This window comes from Alligator mississippiensis, chromosome 2 (genome assembly GCF_030867095.1).
Source record: "Alligator mississippiensis isolate rAllMis1 chromosome 2, rAllMis1, whole genome shotgun sequence".
Taxonomy (NCBI): domain Eukaryota; kingdom Metazoa; phylum Chordata; order Crocodylia; family Alligatoridae; genus Alligator; species Alligator mississippiensis.
The window spans coordinates 21,168,977-21,189,726 of NC_081825.1; the positions used below are offsets into that span (position 1 = coordinate 21,168,977).

Genomic DNA, 20,750 nt, shown 5'->3' on the forward strand with positions numbered 1-20,750 from the left:
TGAAAAAGTTGATATTCTTTTTGCAGTGTTTTGTAAGGCAGCTGTGATGTGTAGAAGGCTGATCTTGATAAAATCTAGAATAATTTTGAGTTTGTTGTCAACTGTGTAGCTATAGGAATCAAAATCACTGTGAGTGCAAACCATGACTGTTAAGCTTGTTTGTTACTTTGATTTAATTTTGATATTCTTGCCTATACCGTGCATGGCCTTTTTAATATATGTATATATAAATTTAAGTATTTGCTTAACTGCTACTTAATTTCTTCAAATCAAAATATTTAATCCCTGATTGGATTGCTTTTAAAAACTTTGTTGGACTAACCTTCTATCATTAGACAGAAAAAGGAACATTCTGATCTGTTATAAATAGGGACCTATTTAACTCGTGGTGGAAATTCATGGCACAGTGGTGCCTTGAACCTTGCTGTTTTTGACGTGTGTCCCTTTCCCCCAGTTGCTGAGTGGCTGAGAGGCAGTTAGTACCTCAGGTGTTGCCACTCGGTGGTGAGGGGAGGCAAGATTCAAGGCGCCACTGTGCCACAAACTTCTGTTGCAATTTAGGTAGATCCCTAGTTATAAATTTGATGCTATTAAAATGTAATTTATCAACCAAGGACAGTTACCACCACACAACAGTTTGAAAAAAAAATTAAATTATATATAACTCCAGTTTTACTTTCATGGAGTGTAATAGAGCAACACTGAAGTGCAACGTGTAGAGAGAGATTACCAAACAAGAATCGGAAGCCGTAAAAGCATAATGTTTCTCTCAACTTCCGGGCATAATGTAATTTTCTAAGGCCTTTGAATCTATTTAAAATTCCACTTTGATTCAGCAGCTCTGTTCTTTACCTTGATTTGTTACTTTCTGTGATTTGCAGCTGGAGGGGGTTCTTCATGCAGCCCTGTTCTTGCAAGAAAGCAAAAAGGTGATTATTTTCAAAACTACCATCTCTTCATCATGTTCCTTTATGGGTTGTTTTTTCTCTCCTCCTTCTTCCCCCCCCCCCCCCCCCCCCCCCCACACACACACACACACACACACACACACACACACACACACACTCTCTCTCTCTCTCTCTCTCTCTCTCTCTCTCTCTCTCTCTCTCTCTCTCTCTCTCTCTCTCTTCATTATCCTGTTAAACCTTGATCCCTGTTCACAGACTCACTCTTGTTTGCACCTGGGCTTGAAGAATGTGAGTCTTGTGAAGAGAACTCTGCCAGTGTTTCTAATGTTACAACCAAGATATGGTAAAGTTGCTCAAAAAGCAGAAATATTTTTGCTTTTCTTGCACTTCTGCAGAAGTGCTTATATCCCTTTCAGTTTTAAATGGCAGTTTTAAAAAAAATAATTCCTTTAAACAGGGCCCTGGTCCCTGTTTGACAGCATCTTGAATAACACTCACACAATAAGTAGTTTTCCAACTTGTTAGTTAGGCTGTGCTTGCTTTTCTCTCTTTAATGTTACTTTCCTCCACCAATGCATGCGTATGTATTGCATGTTTTGAAATGTTACATATGTTCTGCTCTGATCTGTCCTGTGATGATTAATACTAATCATTTGTAGCTTGCTATCTAATCTTGATCTTTTTCCTTCATTGCTTAATAAGCTTTGAAGTCTTAGCATTAAAAAAACTGCTGTGGCTCCCATCTCGCATCAGAATCCAGTAGGGCTAACTCCCTCCTTGCCTGTGCCGAATTCCACTGATTTCATTAGAGCTCTTCTGCATGGGTGCAGAAAATCTGTGCTAATGGATTCCAGTATAGAACTGGAGAGAGGGAGGAAGGGATTGAGTGGAGGAAATAAAATTGCATGGATCGAACTGGGATTTTTTACAAGCCAGTGCTGCCTCTGACTTGTATTAAACTTCATTATGAAGCCTAATTTAGGCCATTCCAAATATGGAGGTCTCTCTTTCCTGTAACTAATGGTTTGCATTCTTAAAAGCTACTGTTCATAAAGAAATATTGTCGTATGATAAGTTGATATTGGTGAGTTAGTGAAATGGATATTTGGGAGAGAGAGAAATCAGTACAAGATTCTCTTTAGGAAAGCTCAAAAGGGAGATCTGGTTGTTTAGAAAATAGAAATCTATTTCCGAAACTGGTGCAGATTGCTGTAAAATAAGGAATAACATTTCCTCCCCCCCCCCCCCATGTCAGCAGAGGATGGTAATAAAGTATTGTCATTTTCAGCCAGTCTTAAAACAAAAGTTGATTTTAACTAATAAAGGTATAGATTAAAAATAAAGGACTCTTAATACCATTAAACCCCTCATTCACTTGATCATAAACACATCTTCCACCATAAGTAGGATCATTTTTCCTGTGTGTGTGTGTGTGTGTGCGCGCACGCACGTACGTGTAACAGCATAGAGTAAACCTTATTGTAGAATTTTGATATGAAATTTAAATCCTGCACATGTGAAGAACTTCAAATTTCAGTTCTTACTGAATAATTCATGAAGAAAGCGTACTCTAATTATCCTAGTTCCTGTATGATATTCATGTTTTTAGAAGAACTGAGAAACCAGAAGCAGCTTGCTTATATAAAAATATTTGCAGTATGTTGTCACATATAGCTGTTTAGCAGTGAGGTTACTCTCTCTCCATGAGTAGGTGGGCAGGGCTAGAGGCACGGTAGCCTTTGATCCTGTCCTCAGCACACTGTAATAACCTCTACCCTTTTGGTGTTGCTTGTGGGTTGCCTGTAATCAGTTCATAAAACTGAGAGACCTTTTTCTGAATTGAAGTGTGGATTCAGGACTACAACTATGTAGCCAAAGGACAGTTTTCTGACTGCTTGTATGGCCGTATCTTGTAGTACAAAGTGGCCTTATTAAGTTGATAATAACTTTTGCTTTGCGATCTCCTTTTCACATACTTCTAGTGCTGACTGGCTGTGGAGATTGAAGTGTACTCTTTGATTTTTTTTTTTTTTTTTTTTTTTAAGGGGGTCTAAATATATGAAATCATGCAGAAGAAAGTTGTCTCGTTTTGTTGACTCCTAATAGGACTGTTTCTTATCCTATCATGGTATTATGCATGGCGTTGTCGCTGATAGTTTGACTGGTCTGTGTGCTATAGAGTACAGTTCTGTTCTGAGAATCTTAACTCGAAGAAGGGAGTGTGTTGAATTTCTCAAGAAAAAGGTTGTTTCCCAAATCTTATCAAGATTTAAATTAAATGAGGTTTTAAAACAAATCCAATGTTTAAGCATTCTTGTGCAAATCAGATGTTGCTTATTTTTCATTTGCTTCTCTTGTGATGTCATCCCACTCATTTTTATGTGCTGGAGGACTGGACAAGTCCAGACCTGATATTTCTAATGCATAAACCAAGCCCCCAAATATTTTGTGTTCTGAAGAAACAAAAAAAAGACAAGTATTTTTCCCTGCTTTTTGCCTATTTTGGTTGCAGATGGAATACAATATAATATGTTCTTTTGCTGCAGGAAGTAAACATATTTAGCTACTTTCTGGTTAGATGCCCAAAAGTGGTGGTGATTGGGGGACTTCTTTGTTTAAAAAAATCATAATCGCTTCCCTTCTAACACAATTCAAACTGAACTTCACCGTTGTGTCTGGCTGTTGTAGCTGTTACATTGTGTCTGATTGTTGTAGCTGTTACATTATTTTTATGGTACTGTACAATGGCATAACTCCATAATGCTACCAACTGTATATTGTTTTCTGGGGTTTTTTTCTCTTTTCTCTAGATTTTGTTTAATCTAAATTTTTTTTACATTTATGGAAAAAGAAAATTCTAGAACTGTTTTACTACAAGTGTGTTAATGTCCTGTAGGGAGAACAGTGTCAGTCAATGAAGTCTTATGATTGCAATTTAAATGCAAAATAACTATCAGATGATCTAAACACACCCTTTTGATACGTGTCTCTTATGACCAATTTCAGGTTACTACTTTGGTTTTACAGTATGTAGCCATAAAAAATGGTATGTGTAACAAGAGCTGCTAATACTGTTATCAAAATATTAATTACCATGTTCTCTTTAAATGTGTGATCCTTCATGTAAGGGTATGGCTAGACATATTTTCATATGAAGTTAGATGCACTGTATTATTTAAAGTGAACTCACTCTTGTGAGTCACTGGGCTGCTGTTTAGGTCCAACCTTGGACCTGACATGCTAGAACTAGATGCAGTACCATGTCTGCACATGGCCTTTAGTCAACTCTGAGGCAGAGTTTCCTGTCCTGGTATCCTTTTGTGGGATGTGGAGCCCTTTTGCCTAGCCATCCTAGGTGTCCAAATTAGTACAGATGTTCCAAGGCTGTCTTGTATCTCTCACCTTCTCCAGAGCACAATTCTTGTGGGTACTTGGGATTACCTGCTGGGATTTTGTGAGAATTACCAAGTCTGTGTGCGTACTTTAAAGGACCTGGCCTGTGGTCTAGAAAGGCTATGTAGAGTTTATTGTCATTATAGCAATAAGAACAATATTATCAGTATAGTTCTAGCATGGATACAGTTTTTATGCTGGCAAAACTGCTCTTTCCAAGACCCACTGAATGAAATAAGCCAGTGGTTCTCAACCAGGGTACTACAGCACCCTGCCAGGGGTGTCATAATGCTGTTGCAAGAGCATGTGCTCCTACCACAGCAGCTTCTCGATCTGGCTCCGCAGGAGGCACACAGTTCAATTCCATTTGGCCATGGTAGCAGTGGTAGTGGGGTGAATATAACATAATCTAATCAATTCACAATGTATTAGTTAATATTATCATTATAATGTTTATAGTATAATATTAGTTATTTTAATGAGGTGCTGTTACATTTTGAAAAGTTTTTAGACTCTAGATGCCTCCCCAAAAAGGCTGAGAACACCTGAAATAACCTGTATATTATCTGTATAGCTTTGCTTACATAAAGGCATCTGCTCTAAAGTTTTGGCCAGTATAGCTGCCTGAGGTCAGGTATCATACCCTTTGATACTCCTTATCAATCTAGCTATGACTAGAAGTTTATAGTGTGGACTTAGCTATAGACAACCCTTGAGAGGTACAGATCTTTGGAAACTCATATAAAGCTTTTCCTATGTTTTTTCACCTTTCCCAAGAATTCATTGTGTCTTTAGTGAGAATCCTCCAAAGAGACTTGCTATTCCTCAGTCTTGTCTTCTGGTTTTAGCCTGTTTCTTCTTTTCAGAGTCACTGTTTTAGTGGTAGATTCAAATATCTTTGTCTCTTCATGTTTTTCTTTTGGGGCTTTTTTCCATTCTGTAATCCTCTAACCTACCATTTGAACACTGGATAAGAGAGATTAGGAAGTCTGTAGTCTTGGCTTGTCAGCTTCTACCGCTGTATTCAATGCAAGGCTAGTCAATTGCCCTGGAATGGGGGTGACACTTAGAGGTGAAGGCGTGATGAGATCTAAAGTGCAATCCACACAGTTATGCCTCCTGCCATGCCACATTGTGGAACTGCGCATTAGAAACTATTGCCCTTTACTACCTGTGCAGAGGAGCCCAATCCTGGGCTCCTGTGCTGGCAAGAAGCAAGCTTCTACAGGGAAGATGCAGCTGCTGCAGTCTCTGTCATGTGGCTCCCCTGCAGGTGGGAGATTTGCAGCAGCTGCAACACTGGGTCCCATAGCTGTTATGATCTCCCAGTTGTGGGGGTGCACTATGTACTGCTGCAGCTGGGAGACTGCAGCAGCTGCAGGGACACTCCAATCACCCCTGGGGCTGGGAGATCACAGCCACAGGGCACTGTTGGGACCCAGCCTCCTGCAGCTGTGGATCCTGAGTCACTGGCACTGTGGGGTGCTGCTGGGAACAGAGACAGCAGCTGCAGGATGCTGGGTCTCAGAAGCTGTGGAGTGCTGCCAGACCCAGAGTCCATAGCTGCTTGGTGCTGCTGGGACCAAGAGTCCCCTTACTGGTGGGACTTCTAGCCCTGACTGAGTATTGTGCATTTCTGTAGCTGATGGGGCTCCCAGCCTCTGGGGAGATGCTGCTACATGTGGTAATTAAAAGCTGGATAGCAACTGGCAATAAAGATGGTACACGTTTTTGAGATCTAACTTTATAGTTGGTTGGACCTTTTTATGGAGTGATAGCTACTTTGCATGTGTAGGTGGTCTCAATTAATTGTGCAGTTAAACAGTTAATGGCACAATACTTGTAACATGTAGGGGGCTGAAGAGAATGTGAAGGCTGTCAGCAGATTTTGGCCCCCTCCCCTCAGCACAAGAATAATAATGTACTGATAAAATGAAAGGAAACAGTAGGGGCTTGAACATCCAAGTAGAATTCTTAGTGTTATAGAGTCCCAAACTGTCTCTCGCACAAATTAACCTTCTTTGTCCATCCTGTTCTGACCTCGTAGTGTGATCTCTTCTCTTTCTTTTCTCCCTAGCAATTTTGTATGGCATATCCTAGCATTTTAAAAAGATCAACAGGTTAACATACTTTAAGAGGTAGAGATTTTAACTCTGACTTCCAGTGCTCAGAATGCTTCAAGACTATTATTTTTAAAGAAAACTTAAATGTCATTGATGCATCATTTATCAGGTAAAGTGCTTCTAGGAGAAGAAGAAGGTTTGGAGGATGATCCTGAAACACGGTCTGAGGTCAGCACCACAACATTTACTGGTAGGTGTGCTGTCTCTTTAGCAGTAGGATTAATTTAATTCTGCACATCAGCTTGGAGTAGTAAATAACTCTGTCCTTCATGTATAATTGCCAAAAAGGTTGTAGCTGATCACACACAGTGGTTGTCACTTACGAAGTGTGAGGGATTACTGATTTATGGGATTTTTATAGTTGAGTGTTAAAGAGAAAACGGTATGAGTACATGATGACACATTAAACAGCTTTTAACAAATCACTTGTTTTTTAAATAACATCAAGTCAGAATCTAGCAGGATTATAACTACTTTGATATTAAATCTGCTGCAAATCACGCTGTCAATTTATGTGGTTTTAAACCACATTTTTCTGCTTTTTAAAAAAAGGTTTCTGTGCCATGTTACTGTGTTTTAGAGACTTAAACAATTGATATTGACCTATATATAATATCTTCAAATGCATTTAGTAAACAAATGAGAAATGTTTAGTGGAAGAAATCAGCCAAATTTTTCTTGTTAGAGGAAGCGAATAAACACTAGTAACATTTTAAGTATTTAACAAAAAATGCAAAATAGCAAGTTACAACAATAAAGGAGATGAGAGAGGAGACAGTTTAAAAGAAAAAATACTAATCTTATATTTTGAAAGTTTACCATGACTGCTTAGGTGAATGGGCAATTCATGGAGGAGGAGAATATGCTACATTTATAAGTAAATAAATAAATAAAAACAGCTTCTGATTAAAATTTGGGTGCTATTTTTTCTTATTGGATTTTTTTAAAACCCTACTTTTTGGAGCTTTATCCAAGCTTAAAAAAAAAAAAAGAAAAGAAAAATGGTGACTGCAGTATTAAAATGATTTAAGAACAAATATAGGTCTTGATGAGTAGCAATGTAAAATGTAGATATACAAGGAATTAAGAGCATTAAATGTAGTTTATTGCTTCATTTTCTGCTGCCTTGTAGAGGTATTTTCTCTTAATTATATTTAATATTGGGTACTAAATGCATATGAATATTCTTACTTGCCTTTTAAGCAAAAACATTTACATATTTTCATATTGATGTTACGTAATTTGTTGTTTGGCTAACTAACTACTCTTCGTTTTCAGCCTCTATGAAGAGTGAAATAACCAGTGAATTGGCTTCTTCATCAGGTGTATCAACAGCTGGGTCAGTAGTAAGTTCTGCCACTGATCCCACTGGACATGATATCATCACTGAACAGCCACGTTCACAGCATACTTTGCAATCAGACTCTGTAGACTTGTCCAGCTGTGATTTGACCAGTACAGCTACTGAAGGGGAAGAGGATGACGTGCTTAGCCGAAGTTCCAGCCAAATCAGTGCTGTGCAGTCAGACCCCACTATGGATTTAAATGATGGCACACAGGCTTCCTCACCAGTTAGTGATAGCTCTCAAACTACTACAGAAGGCCCAGATTCAGCTGTGACCCCTTCGGACAGTTCTGAAATTGTAAGTGTGCAACAGGCAGAGGGGGGATCCCTTTCTACTGAGGGGCCCGACATGTCTCAGAGCTCTTCCATGGAGGGCCCAGACTTGGACACTTCTACTTACTCGTCTGCTACTTTTCCGTCCTCCGCTAATAATGCTGAAAAGGTCAGGAGCTCACACCTGTAACAGAGAGCTTGACCTTGCTTTAGCACTTTTTCTGCAGCATTAAGTACAAAAGAATGGCTCTCCTTGTAGAACTTGTTGAACACAAGGCTTTAAGATTTCACCCATGTGTGTAAAGTGTGCAAAAAGTTACTCATTTCATTGGAAGAATGTTGAGAGGTCTGCATGAATATCTTGTTCCACTTGCACATTTTTAAACATATTAAAATTTAAACCAGTAGTGTAAGCCAGTAGCGCTACTTGGAATAATAGATGAATACCTATTAAGCCTGAGTGTTTCAACCTGATGCTTTACGTTGCTTAGTTTTTTCACTCATTGCCTGTGCTTGCTTTCTTCTTAATCCAATTAGTTTTACTTCTTTTTTTGTGTTTAATGTTTGAATTCTATAATATATTGGCCAAACATTGCTTGATTTGCATATGTAGCATGCATTGATGGAGTTAATTTTACTTCAGGAATATTATTTAATAGCAAGTGCTACAGTTACTTCACTGAGATCTTTTGAGTGACTGTTACTGCTGAAAAAAAATTCAGTGTGGACACTGAAAATTGTTTAGGAAATGGGATAAAGGGCAAAAAGAAAAGGTGCATGTTAACAGCGCACATGTGAACTTATTGAAAATAGCTTGGAAGAGTAAATGGCTCATGGTGTTTAAAAATGTTTAATTTTACAATGCTGACAGATGCTCCTTCACTAACATGCAGTCACTTGGGCATGTGAGGATACTGCTAATCTGATCAAAGCCTGACACTCACAATGCCGACTTGCATTAGCACTTGGCAGATTGTGCAGGTCTTTATACAGGCTTGAGCCTCTCTCTCTCAGGTTCTCAGCAATGAGGTAATTGTCATTGGTAGTGATTGTCAAGCTTCAAAGTGAACACAGATGGGGATTGAGGCACATTAAGGTTTAAGAGCTATATCTGTTAGAGAACTTCATTTCCTAGCATCAGGAGTGGTATCCAGAACCCTGGGTAAGGGGCAGGCTTGCTTTCCCTCCAGCATGGTGAGGTGAAGGTAGTGCCTCTTTTTATGTAATAGTCTAGTGGTTAGAATCTCTGTCGGGGAACTGACAGACCACAGTTCAGTTTTCACCTCTGAGGGCACTAGTTTTGCATCTCCTACCTTCCTGGAGAGCAACCTAATAGCTAGGCTAGATGAGATGCTTTCCAACCTTCTAACTGAAACTCTACCACTTAGAATAATGCTAGACCTGAGGTCCTTGGAGGGTTTGACAGCTGAACATTTTGACTGATGTTATGGCTTTTGAGGCAGGGATGGAGGTGAGCTGAGGTGAAGGATCATTTAGGCTCACAACATTGAGAAAGATGGAGGGAACTAAGCTGTAGCACAAGAGCTGCTAGACTTCAAGATAATCATTCAAGGTGGATTGCTATGGTAGACTTGTGAGGTGACATGCTTACATGCTGGAAAAGTGAGAAATCAGAGGTATAGGGTCAGTATGCTGCTGTATGCTAACATGCATCAGGCTGATTTTTGGTTTAGAACTAATTCTTTATTACTAATGCTGCATGCTTGTGATCTGTTTGTACTTTTGCACAAATGGGAGCTTAGATGGGACTCAAAGTCCACTCCTTATATACCTTAGGTTCTAGAAGGGGCTGAAAGCCAGTATTCTGGAATGCAGATTGGACAGCTGCAGGATGAGGAAGATGAGGCTGCAAACCTTCTCCCAGATGAATCTTCGGAGCCTTTCAGAAATTCATCCTTTGGTATGTTAAATTGGGAAATTTTAACTACAAAACATACATCTCATCAAAGCTACCCATATTGGTATCTCTCTCCTGCTTTCTGTGGAGACTGTCAGCAAGACACAAATATCATAAAAGCATTGTGATGAAAATATGAATTACTGTATTTTCTTGACTGTAAGATGACACTGAATGTAAGAGGACCCCTCAATTAGATTCTTTATATGAGAATTTCATAATTTTTTTTATACCTTTCCAGGTATAGAATCTACTCATAGATTTCATAGACATTGGGGCTGGAAGGAACCTCGCAAGATCATCGGGTCCAACCCCCTGCCCAAAAAGCAGGAAGTCAGCTGGTGTTAAATGATCCCAGCAAGATAGGCATCCAAGTGCTTGTTTGTTTGTTTTTTTAATGTATCCAGAGTAGGTGCTTGCACCACCTCTTGGGGGAGTCTATTCCAGGCCCTGGGGACTCTGACGGAAACAAAGTTTTTCCTTATGTCCATCCTAAAATGGTCTTCTAGAAGTTTGTGACTGTGGGACCTTGTCTTCCCTTGGGGTGCCTTGGTGAACAGATGTACTCCCAGTTCCTGATGCACACCCTTTATGTACTTATAGGCTGCCACCAAGTCACCCCTGAGCCCATGCTTTTCCAGGCTGAAGAGTCCCATGCCTCTCAGCCTCTCCTCCTAATGCCTGTTCTCTTATCCTTCAATCATTTGCGTGGCTGCTCTCTGGAATCTTTCAAACGTCTCTATATCCTTTCTGAATTGCGGAGCCCAGAATTGGATACAGTATTCCAGCTGTGGCTTCACCAAGGCAGAGTAAATTGGGAGGATGACTTCCTGGGTCTTGCTTTAGATGCATTGGTAGATGTAAGCCCGAGTTTTGTTTGCTTTGCCAGCTGTGGCATCACATTAGTGGCCCATGTTCATCTTGTGGTAATAATGTCTCTTCCGGTAGTGGTGCTAGCGAGTGTAGCATGGCCAAGCCTACAGGTGTGGTGTGGGTTTTTTCTCCCAAGGTGGAGCACCTTGCATTTCTCTGTGTTGAATGCCATCAGGTTTTGATCTGCCCACCTACTCAGTGAAGGTTTGCCTTGAATCTGTCCACCTCCCACTGCTACAGCAAAGAAAATAAAACTGGGGAGTCAGGTAGCCAACTTGCTCTCAGTCCCCTCTCCCCCTAAAGCTTCTTACCCCTGAAGCCCCTTCCCCCTCTCCATACTGTCAGACCCTGCTCTCCTTGAGCACATGGAAGTGAAGAGCAAATTTGAAAACTCTTACCTTGAAATAAACAGACCTGCGTATAGTACCCATAGACCTAGCTCATTCAGAATTGATACCTTTTCTGAAACGGCTGCAAATTTTAACACAATATTCCATAAACACACTTTTAAGTAGGTACAAAAGTGCTGCTTATGTATAGTACAAACTAGGTGTGATATTAGCCCAAACCAAAGGGCTTTTGATTTACCATATAGTTCATTGGACTGGGCACCAGCAGAGTTGACATCATTTCAAGCCATGGTAACCCCATAGCTCAGCACTGCTTAGTATGTGCATATACTCCAGACATCCCCTACAAAGGATCCATGTTCTAATTAGCCCCCCACTCATGAAGGAACAGGTTCTTGTCATGAGTCCTGGGATTCTCCAAAATGTATATGCAGCTGAGATGCAGTGCAACCTAATCTGGCTGCACCTCATGGAGGGCCAGAACCATACTAATCATATGCGACAGGCTGAGAGATGGGGTGACAGAGGGATTCTGGGTGAACTGTTTGGAGCCCTGTTTGATGTTTGCCAGACTTAAGACTTGTGAAGCAACAGGAATTGCTGGAAATGGGAAAGAAAGCTTCAGCTCATCTGTGGGAATGAGGAGGAAATTGACATATATACAACCTTGACACAGGAGTCGAGGTAGATGTCTATACTTTAAGAAGGCCTTCAATACAGTATCGCATTCCATTCTTGTAAATAAACTGACAGGCTGTGATGTAGATGATTACATGGTCAGCTGGGTGGCAAATTGGCTTAGGAGTTGCACCCAGAGAGTGGTGGTGGATGGTTCAATATTGACCTCTTACCATTACCCAGGTAAGACACGGGCCCAGATATCCCTGGGATTAGGGGGTGGTGCATACACCTTCAGGATTCCTTAAATGCCTATAAATTAATGCTCGTAGTATGGGGAACAAGCAGGAAGAACTTGCCCTCCTGCTAGCTTACACAAACCCAGACATAGTGGGGCTCACCAAATGTGGTGGGATCCAACGTACAACTAGGCGGTGAACATAAAGGGCTATAGGCTGTACAGGAGGGATAGAACAGGGACGAAAGGCGGGGGTGTGGCACTCCTATGTCAAAGAACAATTCACATCCTCAGTGAGCAGCACTGGGTCAGAGGAGGGGCAGACTGAAGTGCTCTGGGTTGGAATGCAATGGGATCAGGGGGAAAGGGACTTAACGGTGGGAGTCTATTACAGACCATCCAGCCAGGTCTGACTGCTCATGTAGGTTCCTAGCTGTGTTGCAGAACCTCTATCTAACCCAGGAGGTGCACAGTCCCACCAGGGGAAATGCCTTGTTGGACCTGGTCCTGGCCACAAGCGACGACCTCATGAGGGGACTGTGGGTGCCCAATCACCTGGGCAACAGTGATCATCGCCTGTTGGAATTCACCATCCAGCGTAGGGTGGCAAAGACCTGCAGCAAGACAGCGGCCCTGGATTTTAGGAGGGTGGATTTCATTTTGCTAAGGAGACTAGTCAGGGAGGCACTGAGGTCCCGGAGGGGTGGGGAGTTGGGAGTCCAAGAAGAGTGGTTGTTCCTGATCCTCCAAGCCCAAAGGGTGGCAATCCCAACACGGATCAAAGGAGGCAAGAGTGCTCAAAAGCCCCCATGGCTCACCAAAAGCATCCAGGAACATCTCAAAGCTAAAAAGGAGACGTACACGCAATGGAAGGGAGGGGCCATCACCAGGGAGGACTATACATCTGTTGCTCGGGATTGTAGGGGAGCTGTTAGGAAGGCCAAGACGGAGATGGAACTGGGACTAGTAACCCAGATTAAGGATAACAAGAAATCCTATTTTAAATGCATAGAGGGTAAAAAGAAGGTTCTGGGTAACGGGCCTCTGCAGGACATGCTAGGAAAGCTGGCAAAGCTAACCTATTTAACAATTTCTTTGCCTCCATTTTGTTGAGCAGGAACCAGGTCATCCCCCCAGTTTTGGGCACCTCACTTCAAGAGGGATGGTGAGAATCTTAAGAGGGTTCAGAGGAGGCAAGGCCTTATGAGGAGAGACTGAGGGACCTAGATCTCTTCAGCCTTCATAATAGAAGGCTGAGAGGTGACGTTGTGGTTCCCTGCTACCCTCTCTTGATAAAATTATAGGCAGTAGAACATCTCCTATTTACTAGGGCACCCCCTGGAGTAACTAGGAACAACAATTATAAATTGATGGAGAGCAGACTTAGGTTGGATATTAGGAAGAACTTCTTCACAGTAAGTGTTGCCAGAATCTGGAATGGGCTTCCAAGGGAGGTGGTGCTCTCCCCTACCTTGGGGGTCTTCAAGAGGAGACTGGACAAGCATCTAGCTGGGGCCATCTGACTTCAGCACTCTTTCCTGCACAGGGCAGGGAGCTGGACTCAGTGACCTACTGAAGTCCCTTCTGACCCTAATATCTATGTGAATCTACAATGTAGTGGCTCACCATGACTTGAGTCAGCAGTGAGGGTGACTGCATTCAATGGGCACTACCATCACTTATTCAGATGGGCTGCACTAACCTATTCTTGTGGTAGGCTCTCATCAGCATGTTTGCCCAACAGGAGCCATGTGTTTTATAATCATGCTCAGTGTTGGCTGCATTTAATCAACTTTGTAGTTGGTTTCTGTTGCAGAGCACATGCAGCTTTGGGTGGCAGTTTAATGATAAACAATGTATTTAATGAGGTTTCTTTGTATGTGAACGTAAGATGAAGAGCTTCCCCCCCACCCCCATACTGATGATACCTCATTTTGTTTTTGAGCACGTATGGCACTTGTTTTGTATTTTCAGGTTAGCAGTTCACTTTACTTGTTTAATTCTAGACAGCTTTGTTTCTCTTAATTCTATGTTGATAAGTGTAAAAGCAGATCACACTTTTAATTGAACTTGCATTTCAAGCAGTACTTTGTGTTGCTTTTTTTTTCTCAAGCCCTTCAGCAACCCCGCTTATTGAAAAACATGGGCCATAGCAGGCAGCCTTCTGATGGTAGTGTTGATAGATTTGCATCAAAAGATGAAGCACTGGAGCCTGGTGATCATGAGAATAAGGTAAAATATGCTTATTCAGTCTGTGCCTTCAAATTAGGTGATTTGTGCTTTGAAAGTTTTAAATGAGGGGTGCACTGATAGGGATTTTGGGAGCCGATACAAATAGCCGATATTTAATGAGGCATATCGGCCAATACTGATACGATACAGCTGCCATCAGCTGGTAAGTCCAGTGTGGTGGAAGGGGAGGGGTAGTGGCGCACCTCTATTTTAAACATACCTCAAACAGAAGTGGAAAATCCCTGTTATATAGGATACATCAGTAATACAGATATACAGTTCTATGAGTACTTCAGCATTTATTTTCTAGCCTAAGAAAAACAAAATACTGGCTGCTTTGGGCAGTCTCTTCCACTGCCTTACTGTTTTATACCAGGGGTTGGCAGCATTTTGGAGGAGGAGGTTGTTTTAACAGAGTTTAGCTCTAAGCATGTGCTCTTTCCACCTTGGCCTAGGTTGCTGAAGCTGGGTTCATAGTCACCAGTCCCCCTGCCCTTGCTCTGTAGTACTCTTACTTCTATAACCTCATTGCGTTCTTTTTAGTTTACATAATAGTATTTCTAAACTGTATTTTACTTCATAACTTTTGTTTATATTTCACCTTATAAAATATGTAAAACCTGTGTTTTTGCTTTTCTTAATAGCCTTCTAGAATAAAGGGTGACATAGGTCACTACACAGATGGAAATTCTGCTCCTCTTGTTCATTGTGTTCGACTTTTATCTGCTTCTTTTCTACTTACTGGAGAGAAGGGTGGTAAGTTGTAATGGCTCATTGTCTGCTTTGGTATAGTGAATATAACGTATTATTTTAAGCTCAGCTGATGAAGAACTTTTTCTGCTTTTTCTGGTAGGAGTTTAAATACACTATGACAACACCTTGGAAAGAGCTTTAAAAAGACTTGGTGGTATATGTCAGGCTATAATTGACTGATACAGTTTCAAATTGCCAGGCTTCTAATTGTTATAATACTGTAAACTCAAATATTTATAAAAATACTCTTCAAAAGAATGGCTCAAGACAACAGTACAATAACCAGTTAATTTTTTTTTAACTCTCCTCAAGACTGCAACTTTCAGTCTCTAGTCCAGTGATTTTTAACCAGGGCACAACAGCACCCTGGGATGCCTTGAGATCCTTTCAAGGGTGTCACAGGGTATCTTACAATGTTAGTACTGTTAGGTGTGCAAACATGATTCACAAGATAAACCCAGTATTTCAAATAGGAATACATAATGTTAAAAACATTCTGACCCATTGTGGTCTTTCTGAGTACTTTGCAACGGAAGAATTGCTCTACTATTTTTCTGTAGTCAAAAAGAGTGAAAACTAAGAGCTGGCATTTTCCAAAGGGTGTCTTTAGTCTGTCAAAGGGTACCTGAAGTCTAAAAAGGTTGAGAGCCACTGCTTTAGTCCAGACAGAGCTGGCAAACCACATAATACTGGTAGCTTCTTTTTGAGTGATTTTTATATAGTCATCAGCCAGTATATTATACAGATCAAACTGAATACTGGTAAATGTAACTAGGAACCAAAAAGGTATAGTATGCCTAGCCTGATGCAGAAGGAGGAAGTGGCATCCTCACTTACAAAGAGGCTTGACGCTTCCTAGGTTCCAGTTAAGCCATCAGCAAAAAAGGGAGTGAAGGGCTACCAAAAATACTATTTCATGGTTGGACTTATTTGCATTTACTTCAGATTTCCATTTTAACAGCTGCTGCAGATATGACAGGGAAGTTACTCAAGCTGTGGTTCATACTATAGAAACTTTTAAAAACACTTAACTTGCATACATATGTGCAAAAATGCACATGTATGCACATACAAAATAAGTAATTACTTTCCATAATATTAAAGGGGGACCCATTTGCAGAAATCCCAAATTTCTTTTCCGTTACTCTGTTATAGTTCCCAAGTTTATACCGATTAAGTGTACTTAATTCCACCTCACGTGTGCTGGGACCTTAGACATTTGGTGTGAGCAGGTTTCTTGCTTTTGGAGATTGTCTTAGATTTCACTGTCTCACTTTTTTCATTTGAAAGTGTTGACCAACCAATATTACAAAGTTGGACATTGTAAGTAACATTGGGGGAAGAGACGTACCTTTCCTTTCCTTTATGTACTTCCTGAAGGTACTAATATAGTCCCATAATATCTAGTTGCCTCCCATACATTGTGTTCAGTCTTTTTAGATTTCTTGAGAGAGAAGTACTACTGTTCCCTGTACACGATCTGTGAATACTAACTCCAGGACCAGAAGCAAAATGAATACACTGGTGCTATATATGGTACCTTTTCAACAGGGCTAATTAGGCCAGCATTGCAGTAAGGCAGGTGATGCTGCATCCATTTCCAAAGTGAATACATTTATCTGTTCGTGGCACTGTCTTGTACTGTGTGAACACCCTGAAGCCATTTCCTCTCATTTCTTGCATGGGAGAAACTGATGCTTGTTAAATAAATTGGTAAATTGCTTCTGTTTTTCAGCCTTAGATATGGTGGTAAAACAGAATGACTTGCTTTACCTTATTCTTTAACCCTTACTAGCTTGTCCTTGAAAACGTTACAATACCAGCAAAGACAGAAAGAATCTCCCTGCCACACTAAGGAAAGCTATTTTTAAATACTCTTAAGTAGCCAGTAATGATTCTCATGTATGAATGGATATATTTCAAATATAGTTGAACACCGTGATTTTTTTTTTAATTGAGATTACTGTGCTAGTAGAATGAAATTAATTGCAGTAAAATGTCAGCAGGTATACTTTTAGCTCTTAGTATCCATACCCTGTTTTTATTTGGTTTAATTTTTTTTCTGTGCTGGTCGGGGCAGTAGTAGGAAACACTTTCTTAATGTTTTAAAATCAATGGCGTTTGGTACATTCTCCTTGTACTAAGCTATGTAATAAGCATTGTGCTCAGCTATCGGAGCCATCTCTGTAATAGCAATGTGGCAACTGCATTCTCCGTGCAAGAGGAAGCAGCTTGAGCTCTCTTGGGAGGAAGATACTATTCGAGTGATACTTGTGATTGTTAAGCCTGTATGGAAATTTAATTCTCTGTTTCTTTTTTCAAGTGAATTTTTCATATTAACTTTTTCCAAAGTCAGAGGTAATGCATTTTAATCTGGTTAAGTTATAATAGGAAATGTTATCAATTCTTTTTATTTTTTTAAAAAAAAACATTGAGTAGTAAGTTTGTGAAGTTCTTATACTCCACTCTATTTTCCAGCTTTAGTTCCTGATAGGGATGTAAGAGTCAGTGTGAAAGCCTTGGCTGTTAGCTGTGTTGGTGCAGCTGTTGCGCTCCATCCTGAATCTTTCTTCAGCAAGCTGTATAAGACACCTTTGGAAACTATGGGAGAAGAGTATGGTATGTGGAGGCTTGAATTCTAGGATTCTAGTTTTTTATTTAAAAAAAAAAAAAAAAAAGTTCTGAACATTTTAAAATAAATCCTAGCTCTTAACTATACTAAAGGACTGAAGTGACATAAATGCACTGGTCAGTATGCATATACTTAACCTTTGTTGTGTTCCTCAACTACTGTCAGCACTGATGCTTTCATAAACTATTGCAGTTGAAGATCCCAAGTCTCTACTAAACACTATCTCCAACAACTGCTAGAAGCTGTGCACTCTGGAAGATCTTGGTGATCTCACTCATGGTTGAATTCTAGGACAGTTTAAGGGGGATTAGTTAAACCACTTCAGCTTCTCTGCAGCTGCCCTGGCATAGAACAAGTTAAAGCTGAAACAGCTATATAAATATGCTAGAAGTAGTCTAATTAATAGTGGTAGATTGGTTGTTTGTAAAATACATATAGGCCATTAGATGTGGCTTCTGTACACAGTGTGCAAAGATATGACTGGTTTAATATTTCTATTATCATCAAGCCTGAGTTTGTGATCAGCATCTTGTTTTGGATCCCACCATTAGCACATCCAATATGAAGTCCTCGCATACAACGTATACATTTTCCCCCAAAGCTCAGCCCTTCAAAATTTGGCTGTGCATCTTAAACAAAGAAGATAATTTTCTTCCACAGAATAGAATAGAAGCATGGAGATTGTGTTGTAATGACTGCCACATCTATCCAGGTCAGCAAGCAGCAGAGCTAGAGTCTAGTGTTAATCCTTCATAGCTGCTGTCAAAATGGCAGTAGTTTCTGGGGGTTTTTTTGCTTAGTAGTCCACTGAGCTGGGCTGAGGGTAAGTGAGTTGCTATATGCTGTCAGAACTCAATCATGACTGAAAAAATCTTCTTTCTACGTTCTGCATTCCAAAAACAAGGTCAATGTCTTATTGGTGCATGTGGTATATGAGAAAATACAGTAAACTTTAAAGGATACAGGACTCTGGAAAATAGTGCTTCTGAAGTGACCTCAGGGGGCATGATTGAATTTATAACCATCTACCTGTGAACTCCCAATATCATTTGAATAGATGAACAAACTTTAGACAGATAAACTTATGAATAGACAGACTTTATAAAGAGTTAAAAGGTGGTAGTGTTTGCAGCAGCAATTTTTTTTCAAAAGGTGCTGCTTCTCTTCTTGGCTGGAGCTCATCAGTGGTCCTGCACAGTTGATTGGAGAAGCACTGCTATTTGAAATAAAAGCTCCAGCAAACAGCTGGAACACCTCAGCAGTCCCACATAGCTATTTGCTGTCACTTTACATATCCCTGAATACATTGCAAACCTGGATCTTTGCAGGGGGTTAAGGAATTTATTTCTACAAAGAGTCTGTGTTCTACTACATAGGAGTATCTTTGGAGATGGAGAATGCTTACTGAATCCTACAAGAACATGAATTAGAACGCTGTGGTCAGAAGGAACCAAAAAACATCTAGTCTGACTTCCCACAATACAGTGCATGGAACTGTCCATTAATTCATTAATTTCTGTGACAGTTTCTATAACTTCTGGCTGAATTGGGGCATGAACCCTCAGACAAGCTGTTGCAAACCAAATGAGCTAAATTCTTTCCTTTATGGTAACTTGTTTGTGTTGTCATGTTCTGGGATTTATATTTTAGGAGAACAGCCATAATCTCAATGGAAAGATTCCAATTGATTGATTCATGAGTTGTCCCTCTATTATATTGTGTGTCTTACGTGCTGTATTAGATACCGGTTCCCAGGTACCATTCTGGAACTGCTACTTTACTATGAATTTATAGAAAATACAATTTTTTTGTTTTACCAAGCTTTGAGATCCTACGTTTCAAATGGCTTGATCAGTGTATTTTATTTGCATTGTACATAATGAAACATGCCAGATAAAGAAGGCTATTAGTTAAAGTGTTAGAACTAGTATTTTTAAAATAAAGTAGTTGTTGTAACTTATTTTCCCAGAAGAGCAGTACGTGTCAGATATTTTGAACTATATTGACCATGGAGATCCCCAAGTTAGAGGAGCTACTGCCATTCTCTGTGGAACAATTGTCAACTCTATTCTCATTAAGTCACGCTTTGATGTGGAAAACTGGATAGCAGTTGTCAGAAGTTCAACAGGTAACAGTTGCTGTTTTGGGGGTTGTTTTGTTTCATAATCAAAACTTGCTTTTATTTCACTGTTGTTACTTTTTTGTTGTCAGGAAATCTCTTTTCTCTGGTAGACTGTATACCTCTGTTACAGAAAACGCTGAAAGATGAATCCTCGGTTACATGCAAACTGGCTTGTGCAGCTGTGAGGGTAAGTAGAATGATTACTTGCATTACCTTGCTGTCTGGGAGAGCTAGCCATATAGCTGCACTCCATTGTGCTCAGTGCCGTCCAGACACGGAACAAAAAGATAGTCACTAACTTAACATGCTTACCATATACAATGTGATGGATAAAGATAGATGGATAAGGGAATACAAGGAAGACAAGGTATCTGCTAGCATGATAAGCAGTTATTCACTCCCCAGTAGCCTATCCTAGAAATGATACGTAGTGAGTCCATTGTGGAAATGGGGATAAAATCAAGGAATGACTCAGGCTGTGCATAGACATGCATTTGTAGTGCTACAAATGCATAACATGTTGAAGCAGCACAAAAATGTTGTGCTGCGAGGCAAAAACAGATATATGCAGAGCCCCCAGAGAGAGTTCTACAGAGTCACTACAGAAGTGTTCAGCAGTGTGTTCTCCACCCACAGCATTATGTGGGGGGGAGATGGGAGATACTCAGCTCGCAAGGGGAAGGGGAGCCTGTCATGAGCCTCCCATACCATTTGCCTGGGAAGGAAGAGAGTTGCTCCTCTGTTTCCCTATGCCCCATCTTGATGACAGCTGAGTACCCAGGCAATACTCATTAACTCTCCACCCTGCTCCCCTTTCTACTTTGAGAGGGGAGGGAATAGAGCACTGGGATGCTGGGGAACCAAGAGACCCTGTACTACTATGGTCAGTGTCTTGTTCTGACTGTCTGAACAATGGTTTGCAATTGGGAGTATAATTAATGGCTTCTTCACTTTATAGATTGTCCTGTTAGG

General features: G+C 40.5%; 1 protein-coding gene across 4 annotated transcripts in view; it reads left to right on the forward strand.

The window, feature by feature from the left end:
• HTT (huntingtin) overlaps positions 1-20,750 on the forward strand; it is a 155,881-nt gene that overhangs the window by 26,736 nt on the left and 108,395 nt on the right. Inside the window, exons 10-18 of one of the 4 annotated variants that reach the window (XM_006262647.4) lie at positions 882-929; positions 6,534-6,614; positions 7,703-8,067; positions 9,840-9,963; positions 14,153-14,271; positions 14,916-15,027; positions 17,503-17,643; positions 19,626-19,784; positions 19,868-19,965. In XM_006262647.4, the coding sequence (XP_006262709.1) occupies positions 882-929; positions 6,534-6,614; positions 7,703-8,067; positions 9,840-9,963; positions 14,153-14,271; positions 14,916-15,027; positions 17,503-17,643; positions 19,626-19,784; positions 19,868-19,965 (1,247 nt within the window). The remainder of the gene's footprint in view (positions 1-881; positions 930-6,533; positions 6,615-7,702; positions 8,068-9,839; positions 9,964-14,152; positions 14,272-14,915; positions 15,028-17,502; positions 17,644-19,625; positions 19,785-19,867; positions 19,966-20,750) is intronic. The other 3 variants (XM_019479067.2, XM_019479072.2, XM_019479076.2) reach the window with 3 other exon arrangements.